Source organism: Oryctolagus cuniculus, chromosome 4 (genome assembly GCF_051225735.1).
Source record: "Oryctolagus cuniculus isolate XC-2025 breed Fujian yellow rabbit chromosome 4, ASM5122573v1, whole genome shotgun sequence".
In the NCBI taxonomy this organism is placed as follows: Eukaryota; Metazoa; Chordata; class Mammalia; order Lagomorpha; family Leporidae; genus Oryctolagus; species Oryctolagus cuniculus.
Window position 1 is genome coordinate 1,411,783 of NC_142870.1, and position 16,129 is coordinate 1,427,911.

The 16,129-nt window shown below is 65.9% G+C and overlaps 1 protein-coding gene across 1 annotated transcript; it reads left to right on the top strand.

The window, feature by feature from the left end:
- Window positions 1-3,532: 3,532 nt before the first annotated feature.
- On the top strand, window positions 3,533-15,784 carry POFUT2 (protein O-fucosyltransferase 2). Its single transcript, XM_051839972.3, has 9 exons — window positions 3,533-3,710; window positions 5,049-5,299; window positions 6,850-6,994; window positions 7,763-7,873; window positions 10,292-10,358; window positions 11,036-11,161; window positions 11,875-12,055; window positions 12,261-12,384; window positions 14,666-15,784. The coding sequence occupies exons 1-9, from the start codon at window positions 3,580-3,582 to the stop codon at window positions 14,817-14,819; spliced, it is 1,290 nt and encodes a 429-aa protein (XP_051695932.1). The 5' UTR covers window positions 3,533-3,579; the 3' UTR covers window positions 14,820-15,784.
- The last annotated feature ends 345 nt before the right edge of the window (window positions 15,785-16,129 follow it).

Genomic DNA, 16,129 nt, shown 5'->3' on the forward strand with positions numbered 1-16,129 from the left:
GGTGTGAACGCCCCTTACCCCACCCTGAGTGGCAGTGCTGTGGTATGAACGCCCCTTCTCCCCTCGCCCCAAGTGTTTTTCTAAGGGGGGGGGCTCATGCTCTCCACCTCCCTCCCAGAAGCCCTAGCATGGCAGATACAGACGGGAGTTGTGGGGTTGAGCTGCACGGAGCCTGCTGCCTGGCCCTGCCCTAGCCGTGCAGCTCGGTCCTCGGGCTGGGAACTGGCACTGACTGGGGGCTTGCTCCAGGTGCCCACCCTGCCCTGCCCCCTGGGCCCCAGCCAAGCGCTCCTCAAACCCTACAGCAAAGCACCGGGGTCATCCCCCCCCACAGCCTCGGTTTCCCTCCCAAGCTCCTGATATGAATCATTGTCCCCAGACGCAGGTGGCAGGTGGCACAGAGCCCCCGGCAGTGCCCACACGGCTCCAGGGCCACCCGAGGGCCTGGTGGGTTTGTGCTTCTCAGGACTGGGGATGGTGGTACACGTGTCCCGTGGGCTGATCTGAATCTATCCCGGGACCCACGTCCACAGTGTCTGGAGCTCAGCCAGGAGAAGGAAAGGGAAACCATCATGGAATTGACCACCTGGCTGGGCCAGCAGCCTCCCCCCCCCCCCGCCACCTTGTGCCCATCCCGTCCCCCTCCCCCGCCCAGTCTCCTGGGTCTGAGAGGGAGGCCAGTCCCTGAAGTCAGGCCCCAAACACAAGTGAGCAGCCAGGCAGTCACGAGGGAGTTTGGACACCAGCACGGCGGAGGGCAGAGCCACGCAGGCCCGAGGACACCGCCCTCCACGCCCTCCACTTCCCCACAGCGGTTCCAGCCACTGCACTGGGTCCAGAAGAGCCCCAGGGGAAGCCTCACCCTCGGCAGCACAGACAGGCAGCCATAAGGCGGCCACGGCAAATGAGGGACCAGGACGCTCACGTCTCTTGGTTTTTAATAAAGATTTATGTATTTATTTGAGTGGCAGAACAAGAGAGAGAGAGAGAGATCTTCCACCTGCTGGTTCACTCCCAATGGCTGAAATAGCCAGGGCTGGGCCAGCCAAAGTCAGGAGCCTGGAGCTCCATCCGGGTCTCCCACTTGGTGCAGTCTCCCACTTGGGCCATGCTCCGCCGCTTTCTGGGATGTGTGTTAGCCAGGAGCTGGATTGGAAGTGGAGTAGCCAGGACCTGAACAGGCGCTCGTGTAGGCCTCGGTGAGGGCCCCGCCCCTCGCAGGAAGTCTGAAACCAGAATCAGAAACTCCCCGCCCTGGCACCGCCCCGTGCATGTCCAGGGACAAGGCCAGGGTTTTGCTGTGGGCACCTGTGACAAGCAGGGGGTCCAGGAACTCAGGACTCAGGGTCCTGGGGTGGTCTCCCAGATGGACCAGCAAGGCCGCCTGTCCTCTGGCTGGGCGCCACCACCCAACCTCTGAGTGCCAGGCGAGGCCCTGGGGCCAACAGGGTCAAAGTATGACCTTGGTCAGTCCCACAGTTGCACCTGCTAGGCCGCAGCCCCCGCCCCCCTCCTCAGGTCAGGCTCCCGAGGGGCCTCTCAGAGCCCCCAGCACTGCAGAGGCCCAAGGCCTGATCTCAGGGTTCGCTGTGGACAAGGGACCGGCTTGGTGGCCTCACCAGGCCTCCGCTGCCCGGCTCAGCAGCGCCCCCGTGTGCCGCGGTGGGGTGGAACTTTCCGTATTCCGTGCAGACCCAGCTGGAGGCCAGCTTCCAGGGCAGTGTTCTCCTGCCCTCCTGTGGCGGCCCTGTGGCCAGTGGCCTCACTGTCCGGGAAGGAGCTCTGGTCTGGGGACAGGCCCTGGTGCTCACGCCTCCAGTTAGGAGGCTAAAGATTACTCACAAAATCGGCCCCAGGCTGTTCATCCGGGGCTCTACACCAAACTCCTAGGGCCTGAATGAAGAGGGAGTGGGGGTGGGGACAGAAGAGAGCCCCCCCATGTGCACCCAGCTGTCCTCGGGAGAAACCCAGGTGCGGGGGCCCCAGCAGGCAGGGGAGAGCTCCCGCGGTCTGAGCCAGGCTGGGCCTCGTCCGTGGCCGATCACAGGTCTTCTGTGGGTCTTGTGCCCGCTCTGCCAGGCACCCCGGGTCCTGGGGGCCCAGCAGCCCTCCTCCATGAGGTGCTTACAACAGGGTGTTCAGCTGGAGCCGTGGGGGACCAGGGACAGGGCTGGGCACTCGAGCGGCCTGGGGGCGCCCCCTCTGGTTTTGTTGCCTTTGTTGTGCTCTGACTTCTGGTTTGGGGTGTTTCGTGGGTCTTTTTTATTGGTTTGTCATTTGTACTTACTTGAAAGAGACAGAGGAAGAGACGAGAGATTCTCTGCTGGTTCACCCCCCCACCCCCCCACCCCCGACGGCTGCATTGGCCGGGACTGGGTCAGGCAAAGTCTGGGGCTGGAACCTCCATCCAGGTTTGAGTGGCAGGAGCCCAGGGACTTGAGCCATCACCTGCTGCCTCCCAGGGACGTCAACCCAAGCTCCCCGAAACGGCGCGCGCCCCGGCCGCTGCACCTGACGCCCACCCCTCGCCTCTCCTTTTAAAACTGGCTTGGGCCCAAACCAGTGCCAGGGTGACAGAAACGTGTCCACAGCAGCTCTCATAAACTCGGGGTGAGTAAGCGGCCACGTCGTGTGGGGTGCCATCCCGCAGAGGGCTCTGGGCCGGGCTGCGCCCCCAGGACATCCCATCCCGAGCAGCTGAGGGATGCGTGGCCCCTTCTGTGCCTACAGCCCAGCAGCTCGGGGGTGTTTCCTCAGCCAGTGGCCGCCCTCCCCCAGTGCGAAGGGGGTGGGTTTTGCCCTCCTTGAAAGATAGGCAGCCCCCTGTGGTTGCACCCCTACCGAGACATCCCGGACCCCCACCCCACCCCACCCCGGGCCGTGTGGCCTCTCCAGGCCAGGGAGCAGGTGTGCAGGCTGGGCCCAGTGTCTCCCCTCCACCCACCCCATGCACAGTGAAGCCCTGGGTGGCCGAAGGGCAGAGGGCCTGGACCCCGGGGACCCTGGGCACCAAGCGTCCTGCTGCACGGGTCCAGGTGAGGATCCAACGCGCCAGGCGGATGGCCAAGACCCGGCCGGGTCCCCGGCCCACACGGAGACCCCCTGAGCAGCAGCTGGCCGCAGACAGGGCTCCCCAGACACCCGTGCCGCGGTGCTCTCGGGTAAATGCGAATCGCGGGGGTTCCCGCGTGCCGGCGGAGAGGCCGGGGCGGAGGCGGCCCGCATTCCCCACCCGCCAGGACCCAGGCCCGGGACCCCCGCAGGTGTGTGGGCTGCTGACCAAGACCGGCCCCGCCCCCGAGTCAAAGTCCTTAAACTCTGCATAAACTATGCCAGGCCCCGCGGCAGACACGCCGGGGCCGAACGCCTCCGTCTCCCCTATCGCGATGCTGCGGCCGCGCGCGTGGGAGCCCCAACTCGGCGGTGCGCGACGGCCGGCAGCGCACCAGGCGCTAGGCGCACGCGCGGCCCGGGGCGCGCGCCGTTACCCCGGCTACAGGCGACGCGCCCTCGGAGGCGGGCCCGGCGCGCGCTTCCGGGGCGGGGCGCGGCGGCCGGAAGTGCGTGGCCGCCGGGGCCATGGCGGCGCTCGGCGTCGTCTGCTTGCTGCTGGGGGCGGCGTTGTGGCCGCCCGTCTCGGCTTCGGGCGAGGAGTTCTGGCCGGGCCAGTCGGCGGCCGACATCCTGTCGGGAGCGGCGTCCCGCCGACGGTAAGCGCGCGTGGCGCCCACGCCCGCGGGGAGGGGGAGCCGGGGTCGAGGCGGGGTCCCGAGCGAGCGGGTCGGGATGTCCCGAGTGGGCGGGGCCGGGGGCGGGGCCTGGGCGGGGCCTGGGCGGGGCGCGTCTAGCCCCGCGTGGGATGCGGGTGCTGGCGCCGGCGGCTGGGCGTCTTCCCGCGGCGGGCAGCCGAGCAGCCCGGGAGAGCGACCCGGCCGGGCGCTGCGCCTTCGCCCGGGCTCTCCCGGCCGGCTCTCGCCCGTCGCAGTCCCAGGGGAGAGCTGCGGGACCCGCGGAGGTCGCCGCCCTCAGCTGCCGTGTCTGTTCTGAGTTGTTTACCGGCTTCCCCTCCGAAAGACGTGACCTCTGAAGCCGCACGGAATACCAGAATCTTTATTTCTTTTAAAGATTTTACTTATCTGAAAGGCAGAATTAATGAAAGACAAAGCTTGTCCATCCTCTGGTTCATTCCCCAAATGACCGCAGTGGCCAGGGCTGGGCCAGGCCAAAGCCTGGAGCCAGGAGCTTCTTCCAGGTCTCCTGTGTGGGTGCAGGGGCCCAAGGACCTGGGCTGTTTCCTACAGCTTTCCCAGGCCACAGCAGAGAGCTGGACCAGAAGTGGAGCAGCCGGGACTTGAACTGGTGCCCATATGGGATGCTGGGGCTGCGCCACAGCACCGGCCCCCAGGTTCTTTTTCAGAGTTAGCCGACTTGAGGGACACAGAGATTCTCCATTTCCTGGTTCATTCCCCGAATGCTGGCAGTGGCTGGACCAGGTGAAGAAGCTGGGAGCCGGGCACTTGTCTGGGTCTCCCCTGCGGGTGCAGGGCCGGGGTCTTCTGCCCTCGCCCGCTGCCTGCAGTTGTGTGCCCGGGCGGGAAGCTGGAGTCAGGAGTGGGGCCAGGACTTGAACCCAGGCCCTGCAGTGCGGGGTGCGGCTTCACCGCCGGGCAGCTGCCGGCCTCTGGGGGGGTTGTGGACATGTGACGGTTTGGTTTTGTGAGCTCAGTTCCGGTGAGCGTCTCCTGGGAGACGGATTCAGCTGCTGCCCAGCAGCCCCGTGGCCTCTCAGTAACCGCCCTACACAGGCCAAGCCCCGGGCACTGACCCTGGTCTCAGCTGCTGGTGTCGGAGGCCGTGCTGGGTCGTGGGCGGCAGGGGCAGAGTCGGCGGTACAGAGACCCGGAGCCGGCCGCTCGGAGGCCGTGCTGGGTGCCCTGGGGCTGTGCTGGGGCTGGGTGGTGGGCTGCAGGGCACAGCCGGCGGTGCAGACACGGAGCCGGGCCGCCCTGGGCAGAGGCTCAGCCCGCCACGCGCGCTCCCGCCGTCAGGTACCTGCTGTACGACGTGAACCCCCCGGAAGGCTTCAACCTGCGCAGGGACGTCTACATCCGCGTGGCGTCGCTGCTGAAGACGCTGCTGAAGACCGAGGACTGGGTGCTGGTGCTGCCGCCCTGGGGCCGCCTCTACCACTGGCAGAGCCCCGACATCCGCCAGGTCCGCATTCCCTGGTCCGAGTTCTTTGACCTTCCGAGTCTCAACAGGAACATCCCGGTGATCGAGTACGAGCAGTTCATTGCAGGTGAGGCGGGGGCGCGGGGCGCGGGGCCGCGGGGCGCGGGGGCGCGGGGCGCGGGGGCGCGGGGGCGCGGGGGCGCGGGGCCGCGGGGGCCGCGGGGGCCGCGGGGCCGGGCTGAGCGTCTGCAGTGGACCTCGGCCAGCACCCTTCCCCCACCCCGGCCCGCTGCAGCGCTTGCTCTGGGCCCCGGCCCCGGTGACCGCTGCCTGGGCTCTAGGGAGGTGGCTGGGAGGCCTGTGAGCTCTGTGCCCGTGGCTGCCTGACATGGGCCACGCACAGCTCCGGTAGGAGCGTGGCCGGCCCCAGGGCCGTCTGGTGGCCCCCACGCTGTGTGCAGACGGTGTCTCCCACCCTGTAGCACGTCTCATCGACTTCCTGGCGTGAAATTTTCCCATTTTAATTTCTTTTAGGGAAGAAACAAAGGTTTTTTAGATGAGAGGAGCTTAGAGGTCCTGTTGTTCTGTTGGGAAGATGTAAGTTTAAGTCGGTGGCCCTGCCGTGCGGTGCACCTGCGGGGCCCGGCGGCCCGCGGGCTGGAGTCGGGGCCGTGGTCGTGCTGCTCCTGCGTCCTGCCATTCTCGGTGATGCTTGGGCCCCAGTCTGGAACTAGGAAGCCCCCCTTGGGGTGTGTCCACCCCTTACTCAGAGCTGCAGGTGCATAGCCTGGGAGACAGCCTCCTCCGTCTGCCCGCCCACAGGCCAGGGAGCCCGAGACACTGTCCTCACCTCCGGGCCCCAGGATTTCCTGCTCATGGGGAGCAGGGATGGGGCTGCCCTTCTCCGTGTGCGGGGGCCTGGAGTGGCCAGGGCCTCCTCCGGTGCTGACCAAGCCCCTGAGCTGCCTCCATGACCCCTGCATCCCCTGCCCACCAGCTGTATCCCACCTATGAGGGGCAGGGAGTGGCCGGCTGTCTGGGTGGGGCTGCCCAGGGCCTCTGCAGGTGGAGCGGGGCAGGGCACGAGGCGTGTGCAGCGTCCACCCTGCCTGGTGTCAGACGGGCACCTCTGTGGCCGTGACCCCCTAAGGTGTGAGCTCTGGACGCTGAGTGCAGGGACGGTGGGCGCTCCCCTGCTGGAGTCCTGGGGGTCTGTTCAGTGCACCTCTGCCCAGATGGACACTGAGAGCCTGGGTGTGCGACAGTCCTGCTGGGTGGACGGAGGAGCGGGCAAAGAGGACACAGCCCCTGCTCCCCCGGCTCCTGCTCCAGTGGGGGCAGAACACCAGCTCCATTAGGCGTGAAGTAGACGTGGGCTGGCCAGGGACGGGGGCTCCCGGGAGGGGTCTGAGCAGCCCTGGAGGGAGCGGTCAGGCTGTCCAGCCAGCCTGGGGCTGAGGAGGAAGCCCCGTGGTGCCTGGGATCAGGGAGGAGTGTGCAGGCCGGGTGTGGGGACCTGCCTGTGGGGGGCTCCGGGTGCAGAGGCCCTGGAGGAGCCGCCAGCTCCGCCACGTGCTGCTTCCCCCAGTGTCTGCGGTGCACGGGAGTGAGCGGACGGGAGCCGTCTTTCTGGCCCGCGGCTGTCGTCGCATGCGGCGTGCCCCTCGTCTCTTTCAGAATCCGGCGGGCCCTTTATCGACCAGGTCTATGTGCTGCAGAGTTACGCCGAGGGGTGGAAGGAGGGGACCTGGGAGGAGAAGGTGGACCCCCGGCCGTGCATCGACCCGCTGCTGTACTCCCAGGACAAGCACGAGTACTACAGGTGCGCGGCCGAGCACGCCAAGTCCTGGCCCCCTGCACACACACCGTGTTCTCATGAACGCTGCCGGGCGCCCTGCACTGCGGTGCCTTGTCCTGCCGAGGCCCAGCGGCTCTTGTGGTGGCCTCGGCGTCCCAGCGCAGCTGAGGGGCTCGGGCTGGAAGGGCACGGGCAGGAGCGGCTGTCTCGTCAGCCCGGGTGTGAATTGCCGTGCAGTGCTCCCATGGAGTGCTCCCATGGCACGGCAGCTCCTGGCCTCGTCCGTGTGGGAGCTCCCAGCCTCTCCCCGAGAACGCGGGAGGAGTGTTCCTCGGACAGGCGCCCGGGCCCTGGGCCGGGGACGCTGTTTCTGTCCAGCTGCCTCCGCTGCCCTGTTCCTGGCACCCCAGGAGAGCTTCGGGGCTGGCCCCACCCAGGCACGTGCAACAGGCTTCCATCTGCGGGGTCGGGGCCCGGAAGTCCATCCAGGTCTCCCATGTGGGTGGCTGGGACGCCGGGACCTGGGCCATCCCCTGCTGCCTCCCGGGCGCTCGTTAGCAGGCAGCTGGATCGGAAGTGAGGTCGGGCTCCATCCCAGACACTCTGATCTGGGCTCAGCCTGCCGTGCTGCCCCGCCGGCCCCAGAGCACAAGGCTTTTCTGAGCTAACGTGGCTCTCGCCCTCGAGGTTGTGGTCAGGGCGCTGTCCCACGGGGGCGGGCACACGCACGCACCCCGACTTTGTCCCTGTCACAGATGGCCCATCGGGGCCGTCATGGCCTTTGTCTTGCAGAGGATGGTTCTGGGGCTACGAAGAAACCCGGGGGTTGAACGTCTCCTGCCTGTCGGTCCAGGGCTCCGCCTCCATCATGGCGCCCGTGCTCCTGCGGAACACTTCTGCCCGGTGAGTGCTGCCTCGGGCTGGGATCCCCTCCCTGTGCTCCCAGGCCACGGCCCCATCGTGGTCCACAGCGAGCGCGGCTCCAGGGGAAACGGGAGGGTGTGGATTCAGGGGGGGCTGCTTGTCCTGGGAAAAGCCCAGGTGAGCCGAGCGCCTAGCCCAGGTGCCCCTGGTGGGTGGTGAAGCTACAGGGAGCAGAGGGGGTGTCTGGCCTGGGGCGGGAGGAGGCACCGGGCTCAGGGGGGCTTCCTCTTCTCTGTTAGAAGCACCAGGGGGTTTAGACGGCCCCTGCCTGGCCTTCCCTCATGGGTCTGAGTGACAGATGTACCGCTGGCCCTGTGGCTGCAGCGGCCCTCACTCACCACCGGGGTGCAGGCCGGCTCCAGCGGAAGGTGTCAGAGACCCGGGCCTGGCCAGGCGCTCTGCCGCCTGTGTGGTTCCAGGGGACGACCTTGGGAGGCCGTGCCCCTTGGGGCTTGCTGGGCACGTGGGGACTCTGAGTCCCCTCGCTTCAGTTCCCCCCGGTGCCCCAGCAGCAGCCATGAGGAGCCCCCCCAGGCCTGGCACCCTGCTCCGAGGCGACCTTGCTGCTGCCAGCCGTGGCTGTGCCAATCATGCGGGGTTCCCTTTAGCCGCGTGGGCCCCGTGCAAGCAGCAAGCCCAGCCCTGCAAGGCAGGGTCTCACGGGGCTGGGGGCTTGAGGTGGACAGTGCGTCCTTCTGATTAGATGTCTGTGGGGGGGTGCACTGGCAGCTGTGCTCTCTCCGAAGCAGGTGGTTCAAATACATTCGCACACACATGCGCACACACCTACCATCTGTGCTGTCCCCGGGCACGTGTCTCACACATACAAGTGTGCTGCCCCTGGGACGGGTGTAGCGCGCGCACACATGTAACAGCTGTGCTGCCCCTGGGCATGTCTCTCTGTCACACACACATGCGTGACTGTGCTGTCTGTGGGTGGGTGTATCTCTCTCTCACACACACATGGCTGTGCTGGCCCTGGGTGGGTGTATCTATCTATGTGTGTCTCTCTCACATACACACACACACACACACACACACATGGCTGTGCTGTGCTGCCCCTGAGGCCCTGGGGGTACCATCTTGCTGGTCAGCTTTTTTTTTAAGATTTATTTATTTATTTGAAAGCCAGAGTTACACAGAGAGAGAATGAGAGGCAGAGAGAGAGAGAGGTCTTCCATCTGCTGGTTCACTCCCTGATTGGCCACAACAGCTGGAGCTGGGCCAGTCCGAAGCCAGGAGCCAGGAGCTTCCTCTGGGTCTCCCACATGGGTGAAGGGGCCCAAGCACTTGGGCATCTTCTACTGCTTTTCCCAGGCCTTAGCATGGAGCTGGATCAGAAGTGGAGCAGCCGGGACTCGAACTGGTGCCCATATGGGATGCCGGTGCTTCAGGCCAGGGCGTTAACCCACTGTGCCACAGCACCGGCCCCAGCTTTTTTTTTTTTTTTTTTAAGATTTACTTATTTTCTTTGGAAGGCAGAGTTACAGAGAGGCAGAAGCTGAGAGAGAGGTCATGCATCCACTGGTTCACTCCCCAAATGGCCTCCATGGTTGGAGCTGGGCCAGGCTGAAGCCAAGAGCCTTGGAGCCTCGGCCAGGTCTCCCATGGGTGCAGGGCCCAAGCGCTTGGGCCATCTTCTGCTGCTCTCCCAGGCCACAGCAGAGAGCTGATGGGAAGTGGAGCTGCTGGGACTGGAACCTTGCCCACATGGGATGCCGGCGCTGCAGGGAGGATTTCTGTGGAGGGTCTTAGTTAACAGTGGTAGAGATACAGGCTGTTTGTGTTCTGTGGTCTCAAGTTCCCTCTGGGAGCCTTTGAGACTCTGGGCACAAAGGCCGCCAGGTGGCCGAGGGTGTGGGGCCGCCTGCTGGAGTGGTCGGGTCCTGGCTGTGAGTCCTGGCAGGGGCACTGTGACGCGAGGTCCCAGCGTTTGGCAGGACAGGGTCGCAGTCCCCGCCTAGTGATTGACGCCTGCTAGGAGCCCCCTGGGCCTTGGACCTCTGGGAGCCACCCTTCCATGGCATCCCCGCCCTTCTGGGCATGTGCGGGGCAACGGATCAGTGTTGAACCGTCTTGCCTGCCTGGCGTGAGCTCTGCTCGGTGCATGGATCCGGTTACTGTGTGGCTGGATTTGGTTGCTAATTCTGTCTTGCCTGTTCCCTCTTCGCATCCTGGGCACAGCGTGGTGACGGCTGTCTCGCTGGCTCGGGCAGGAGGGTGCTGCTGTGGGGTCAGGACCTCGCAGAGCCTCTGTGACTCACCGAGGGACACCCTGGCTGGGGACCTGGGCATTGCCCTGGCCGGGCTCCCGTGCTGTGTGCTCTTGGAGAGGGAGGTACTGTTGTTTTTGACTTCCGTGTTCATCGCTGCTGCTTTTCTGTTGTTGAAAAATAGGTCCGTGATGCTAGACAGAGCTGAAAACCTGCTGCACGACCACTACGGGGGGAAGGAGTACTGGGACGTGAGTAGTCCCCGAGGAGCAGCTCTGCGTCGGTTCGGCTTCTGAGATCCACAACAAACAACCTTGCAGGCCAGCATCGGGCTTCTGGGAGCCACGGAGTTGGGCACCCACGGTGCGCGCGGCAGACGAGCTGCGTGTCTCCCTGTGCTGCGGGCGTCGTCCCCTCCACGTCGGCAGCAGGCTGCCCTCTGGCCACTCGTTCATCCAGTTGCTCTGGGTTCCGAGATGGGCACATTTCCTGGGGTGCGGCCCTAACATCAGGGTCAGCTTCTTCTGTGATGGGAGACCCAGCCCTGGGTGACCTTCGAGGACTCCAGAGCCCTGAGCAAAGGAGATTGAAGAGCAGCCTCCCATCCCCGCCCCCCAACACGGAGCTGTGCTCAGCTCAGGCGGGTCAGCGCAAGGACACAGCAGTGCTGAGCCAGCCTCGACAGAGGCGGCCCATGGCGGTGGTAGCCGGGGGCACCGTCACCCAGGCACCCCGGGAGTGGCTGGCCGTCCTCAGGGACCCAGCCTGGGCTCTGCGGCTTCCGCCGTGGCAGCTACATGCACGTGTCCCCCAGGCTGCGTGGACACAGGAGTTGGCTGAGGGGCTTGTTGGCAGGTCGGGGCAAGGCGGGCAGGTGGGTGCGGCTCTGGCCTGGGGGCGCCCAGCTGCGCTGTCCTCGTCCCCACAGACTCGGCGCAGCATGGTGTTCGCCAGGCACCTGCGGGCGGTGGCCGACGAGTTCCGAAGCAGACACCTGAACTCCACCAATGACGCCGACAGGATCCCCTTCCAGGAGGACTGGACCAAGATGAAGGTAGCTCCGCCGGTGGCCCCCAGGGAGAGCCGGAGCTCCCAGTGGAGGTGCCTCGGGTCAGGCAGCTCAGGCCCCGTAGCACGGCCTTGGCTTCTGGAGCCCCAGTCGCCGGGAGCTCCCCATCCTCCGCCCTGGGGCAAACCAAGGGACGTCACTCAGTCCTGCTGTCCGAGTCCTTAAGGGAGAGGGGTCGGATATGAGGGAGGAGGCGGAGATGCGGGCAGGTCGTGTTCCCTGGGCTCGCACCGTTCAGGGCAGCACCCTTCTGTCTGGTGACGCCTCCTCGTGTTCCTAGCTTTTTCTGAAAGTTGCGATTTTCCTGTGATGTGATTGCAGCGAGCGATGTGTGTCACTGGAGCAGCATCGTCTGCGTCTCTCCCCTGCTGTCCCACCGCACACATTTTCATAACTCCGGGGAGGACAGAAGGGTCCCCGCTGGTCCCTCTGCAGGGGCGCCCGGGCCTGGGGAAGGCGCTGCGCAGGCGGTGGCCAAGTCCCCTGCATGGCGTCTGCAGGGAGAAGAGATGGACGGAGCGTCTGTCCTTTCCGTCCTGTTGGTGGTCGTCCCGGTGCCTCACTCACTGTGTCCCTCAGATAACAAGGCTGTGTGGCCATGTGTCTCCCCAAGATGCCGCCTGCAGGGCTGTGAGGGCTCCTGGGGGAGCGTGCTGCCCCCGCCTGTCCTGTGAGCGCGTGTGGCTGTTCCCGTGCAGGTGGCGCTGGGGTCCTCTCTCGGGGGCCCGTACCTCGCCGTCCACCTGAGGAGGAAGGACTTCGTCTGGGGGCACCGGGAGGACGTGCCCAGCCTAGCAGGGGCCGCGAGGAAGATCCGCAGCCTCATGAAGACGCACCAGCTGGCCAGGGTGTTTGTGGCCACGGACGCCGTCAGAGCCGGTACGCGGCCCCGACCCGTGCCTGCTGGTTTCCTTCCAGCCCTAGACTCAGTGGTGGGCAGACCTGGCGTGCGTGGTATCGTGCCCAGGCAGATCTGTGTGGCCGCCTTTCCGGCCAGCACCTGCAGAGTGGACCTGGTCCCTGGGATGGACACACTTGGTGGGCACCTGTGCATGCCAGTCTAGCGGCCCCTCCTGCTTTGCAGAATACGAAGAGCTGAAAAAGCTGTTACCCGAGATGGTGAGGTTTGAGCCAACCTGGGAGGAGCTGGAGCTGTACAAGGACGGAGGCGTGGCCATCATCGACCAGTGGGTCTGCTCCCACGCCAGGTGCGCACTGCCCCACGGGCCCGGCCCCTGCGTCTGAGCGGGCAGTGTGTGCACAGGGCCTGTTCTGGTGTTGGCCCCCGGTTGAGTCTCCTGTAACCCAGGGCCCTGCGTGCTGTGTGGTCTGAGCGGGCAGTGTGTGCACAGGGCCTGTTCTGGTGTTGGCCCGGGTTGAGTCTCCTGTAACCCAGGGCCCTGCGTGCTGTGTGGTCCGAGCAGTGTGCACACAGGGCCTGTTCTGGTGTTGGCCCGGGTTGAGTCTCCTGTAACCCAGGGCCCTGCGTGCTGTGTGGTCCGAGCAGTGTGCGCACAGGGCCTGTTCTGGTGTTGGCCCGGGTTGAGTCTCCTGTAACCCAGGGCCCTGCGTGCTGTGTGGTCCGAGCAGTGTGCACACAGGGCCTGTTCTGGTGTTGGCCCGGGTTGAGTCTCCTGTAACCCAGGGCCCTGCGTGCTGTGTGGTCTGAGCGGGCAGTGTGTGCACAGGGCCTGTTCTGGTGTTGGCCCCCGGTTGAGTCTCCTGTAACCCAGGGCCCTGCGTGCTGTGTGGTCTGAGCGGGCAGTGTGCGCACAGGGCCTGTTCTGGTGTTGGCCCCCAGTTGAGTCTCCTGTAACCCAGGGCCCTGCGTGCTGTGTGGTCTGAGCGGGCAGTGTGCGCACAGGGCCTGTTCTGGTGTTGGCCCCCAGTTGAGTCTCCTGTAACCCAGGGCCCTGCGTGCTGTGTGGTCTGAGCGGGCAGTGTGCGCACAGGGCCTGTTCTGGTGTTGGCCCCCGGTTGAGTCTCCTGTAACCCAGGGCCCTGCGTGCTGTGTGGTCTGAGCGGGCAGTGTGTGCACAGGGCCTGTTCTGGTGTTGGCCCCCGGTTGAGTCTCCTGTAACCCAGGGCCCTGCGTGCTGTGTGGTCTGAGCGGGCAGTGTGCGCACAGGGACTGTTCTGGTGTTGGCCCCCGGTTGAGTCTCCTGTAACCCAGGGCCCTGCGTGCTGTGTGGTCTGAGCGGGCAGTGTGCGCACAGGGCCTGTTCTGGTGTTGGCCCCCGGTTGAGTCTCCTGTAACCCAGGGCCCTGCGTGCTGTGTGGTCTGAGCGGGCAGTGTGTGCACAGGGCCTGTTCTGGTGTTGGCCCGGGTTGAGTCTCCTGTAACCCAGGGCCCTGCGTGCTGTGTGGTCTGAGCGGGCAGTGTGCGCACAGGGCCTGTTCTGGTGTTGGCCCCCAGTTGAGTCTCTGTAACCCAGGGCCCTGCGTGCTGTGTGGTCTGAGCGGGCAGTGTGTGCACAGGGCCTGTTCTGGTGTTGGCCCCCAGTTGAGTCTCCTGTAACCCAGGGCCCCTGTGCCAGGGTTGGTTTACACTTGTGCTCCTCACGTCCGACCTCCACGCGGTCACTGCCTCATCCCCAGCTCCTACCCACGGGTTTTCCCCACCGCTCCTGTGCCGAGTGTCCCCCGTGCTCTGGGCTGGCTGCGTCTGTTTTGTGGGGGGCAGTGCGCAGGTGTCCCACAGTCCTGGGCCCCTCTGCTCGTTCTGCACGTGCCCAGGTGACACCAGCCTGAGCTGTGTGCAGCCGTGGTGACCAAGGCAGAGCTGGGTCACAGCGTTTTGGGTGAACGGAAAATGAAAGTGCGTGGGTTCCCTCCCTGCCTGGCAGCACGTGGCACCAGGCAAGCAGGAGCCTGGCCCCTGACGGATCAGCACAGGCCCTCGAGCCCTGCCTGAGCCCGTCCTCCAGGCCTGTCACATGGGGTTTTCCGTCAGGTTCTGGGCCTTGTGTGTAAAAGATGTGCGGGTGTCGGGGGAGGGCCCCGTCCTCTGTGAATCAGGACTGAGGGGGGAGGCCGAGGCTCAGGTTCTTCCTGCGCTGGCGGCTCCTGCCCGCAGCCGCTCCAGCCCCAGCGGGAGGTGGGCCTGTGAGGCCTCAGAACCTCAGCCGCCGTCCAGCACAGGCACGGCACCTGCTCGGAGCCGGCTCTCGGATGTGATTCGGTTTCGTCCCTGAGTGCCCTCGAAAGCCAGAGCCCACGCGTGAGAGTCGGGGAGAGCACTGGTTGCCCTGAGACCGGGGACCCCCAGCAGACGGGCTGCACGGGGGCCGTGGGCCCCGGTGTTGGCAGGCAAGGAATGTGTCCTGCGAGGCAGGTTGGAGGCCACCCAGCTGTGGCCCTGTGGGTGCAGCCGTTGAGGGCGGGCTGGGTGAGCTGTGCAGGCCCCGGGCGAGGGGGCCGGCAGGCTGGTGGTGTGTGGCAGACAGCCGCTGCCCTGTGTAACTCGGCCCGTCCTGGGCTGCTTCCCAGGTATTTCATTGGCACCTCGGTCTCGACATTTTCTTTCCGGATTCACGAGGAGAGAGAGATCCTGGGGTTGGACCCCAAGACGACCTACAACAGGTTCTGTGGAGACGAGGAGAAGGCGTGCGAGCAGCCCACCCACTGGAAGATCGCGTACTGAGGCGGCTGGGCCCTGCCGTTGCCGTGGAGGTCGGCCCCTGCTCCGTGTCAGGCACTGGGCAGCTGCCCAGAGGACAGCCCCTGGACACCCCGAGCTGAGGCCAGCGCGTGGCAGGCCCGGGGAGGACCTGGACGCAGCGTGTTTGTCAGGGCCAGGCCTGGGGCTTCCCAGCGGCTGAGGTCCCCATGTCTGAGCGGGCAGTAAGGACGGATGCCGGCCGGCGGCCCCATCGAATGTTGGCTGCGGGCATCCGAGAAGACTTGGAAGTCCTTCCTGGCCTTCCCGTGTGAGCCCATCTCCCCGGGGGCCAGGTTGGACCTGCTGCCTGGAGCCCCTGGGGACCTGAGGCCGACGGGAGCTCTGTGAGTGACAGTTACCAGGCCCTCCTGTCTGCTCCCAAGGGTGCTGGAAAGTTGCACGGTGGGGCCAGTGTCCTCTGGGGACGCCATCTTGTCTGCAGGAAGCTCCTGGCTCCGCCCTCAGTACAGCAGGTGCACAGGGCTTTGGCTCCACCCCTTGCTGCTGGGGGAGGAAGGCTCCGTTTCCAGAGGCCACAATGGAGACACTGCAGCGGGGGTCTGTCCACCTGCTTTGCAGAGCCCCCTGCCACGGCCTCTGCAGCCACCACAGGGACGCCTGCGCACTAGGCTGCAGAGGGAGAGGCACTGCCTCGGGGTCACGGTGCCCCTCCCGGCCCCTGGGCCTGTCCCTGTGCAGCTTCCACCACGTTGTCGGTGCCGTGGTGTTGGGGGGCCGTCTGTGGGCCACCCGGGGCTCAGTTCCCACGGGGCTGTGTCCTGGCAGCGTGGTGACCAGCAGGACTGCCCCATGCCGAGCCGCTGTGGTCACTTCCTGTGTCTTCTCCATCTGTCACAGCTGGTGTTGCTCACGGCTGTGTGGGGTGAAGTGATGATGTATTTATTCATTTGTATACCCAGATGTCAATAAAGTTTTCTAGAAAGCCAGCGTCCTGGAGACAGTGCCTGTGTCACCCCCGTGCGTGCTGTGGACTGCGGCCGGGGCGCCCATGGGACAGAAGCGGCTCTGTGGTAGTTGGGTGCGGCCCGTGCCCTTGCTGGTGGAGAGCATGGTGGGGGGTGGGTCCAGCTCTCCCCACGCCTCCTCCAGGACGAGGGGCTCCCGGGTTTACTACCGGGTGCGGTCAGGCGGGGGCCCCTGGCCCTGCGCGGAGGCGCCTGCCTTGGAGGAAGGCGGGGCAGGGCTGACCGCCCCCGTCACCAGGCCAGGCCGGGAGCCCCCCGCAGGTGCAGGTGCAGCTGCGCGCGCAGGCTGATCTCCGGCTTCCCGCC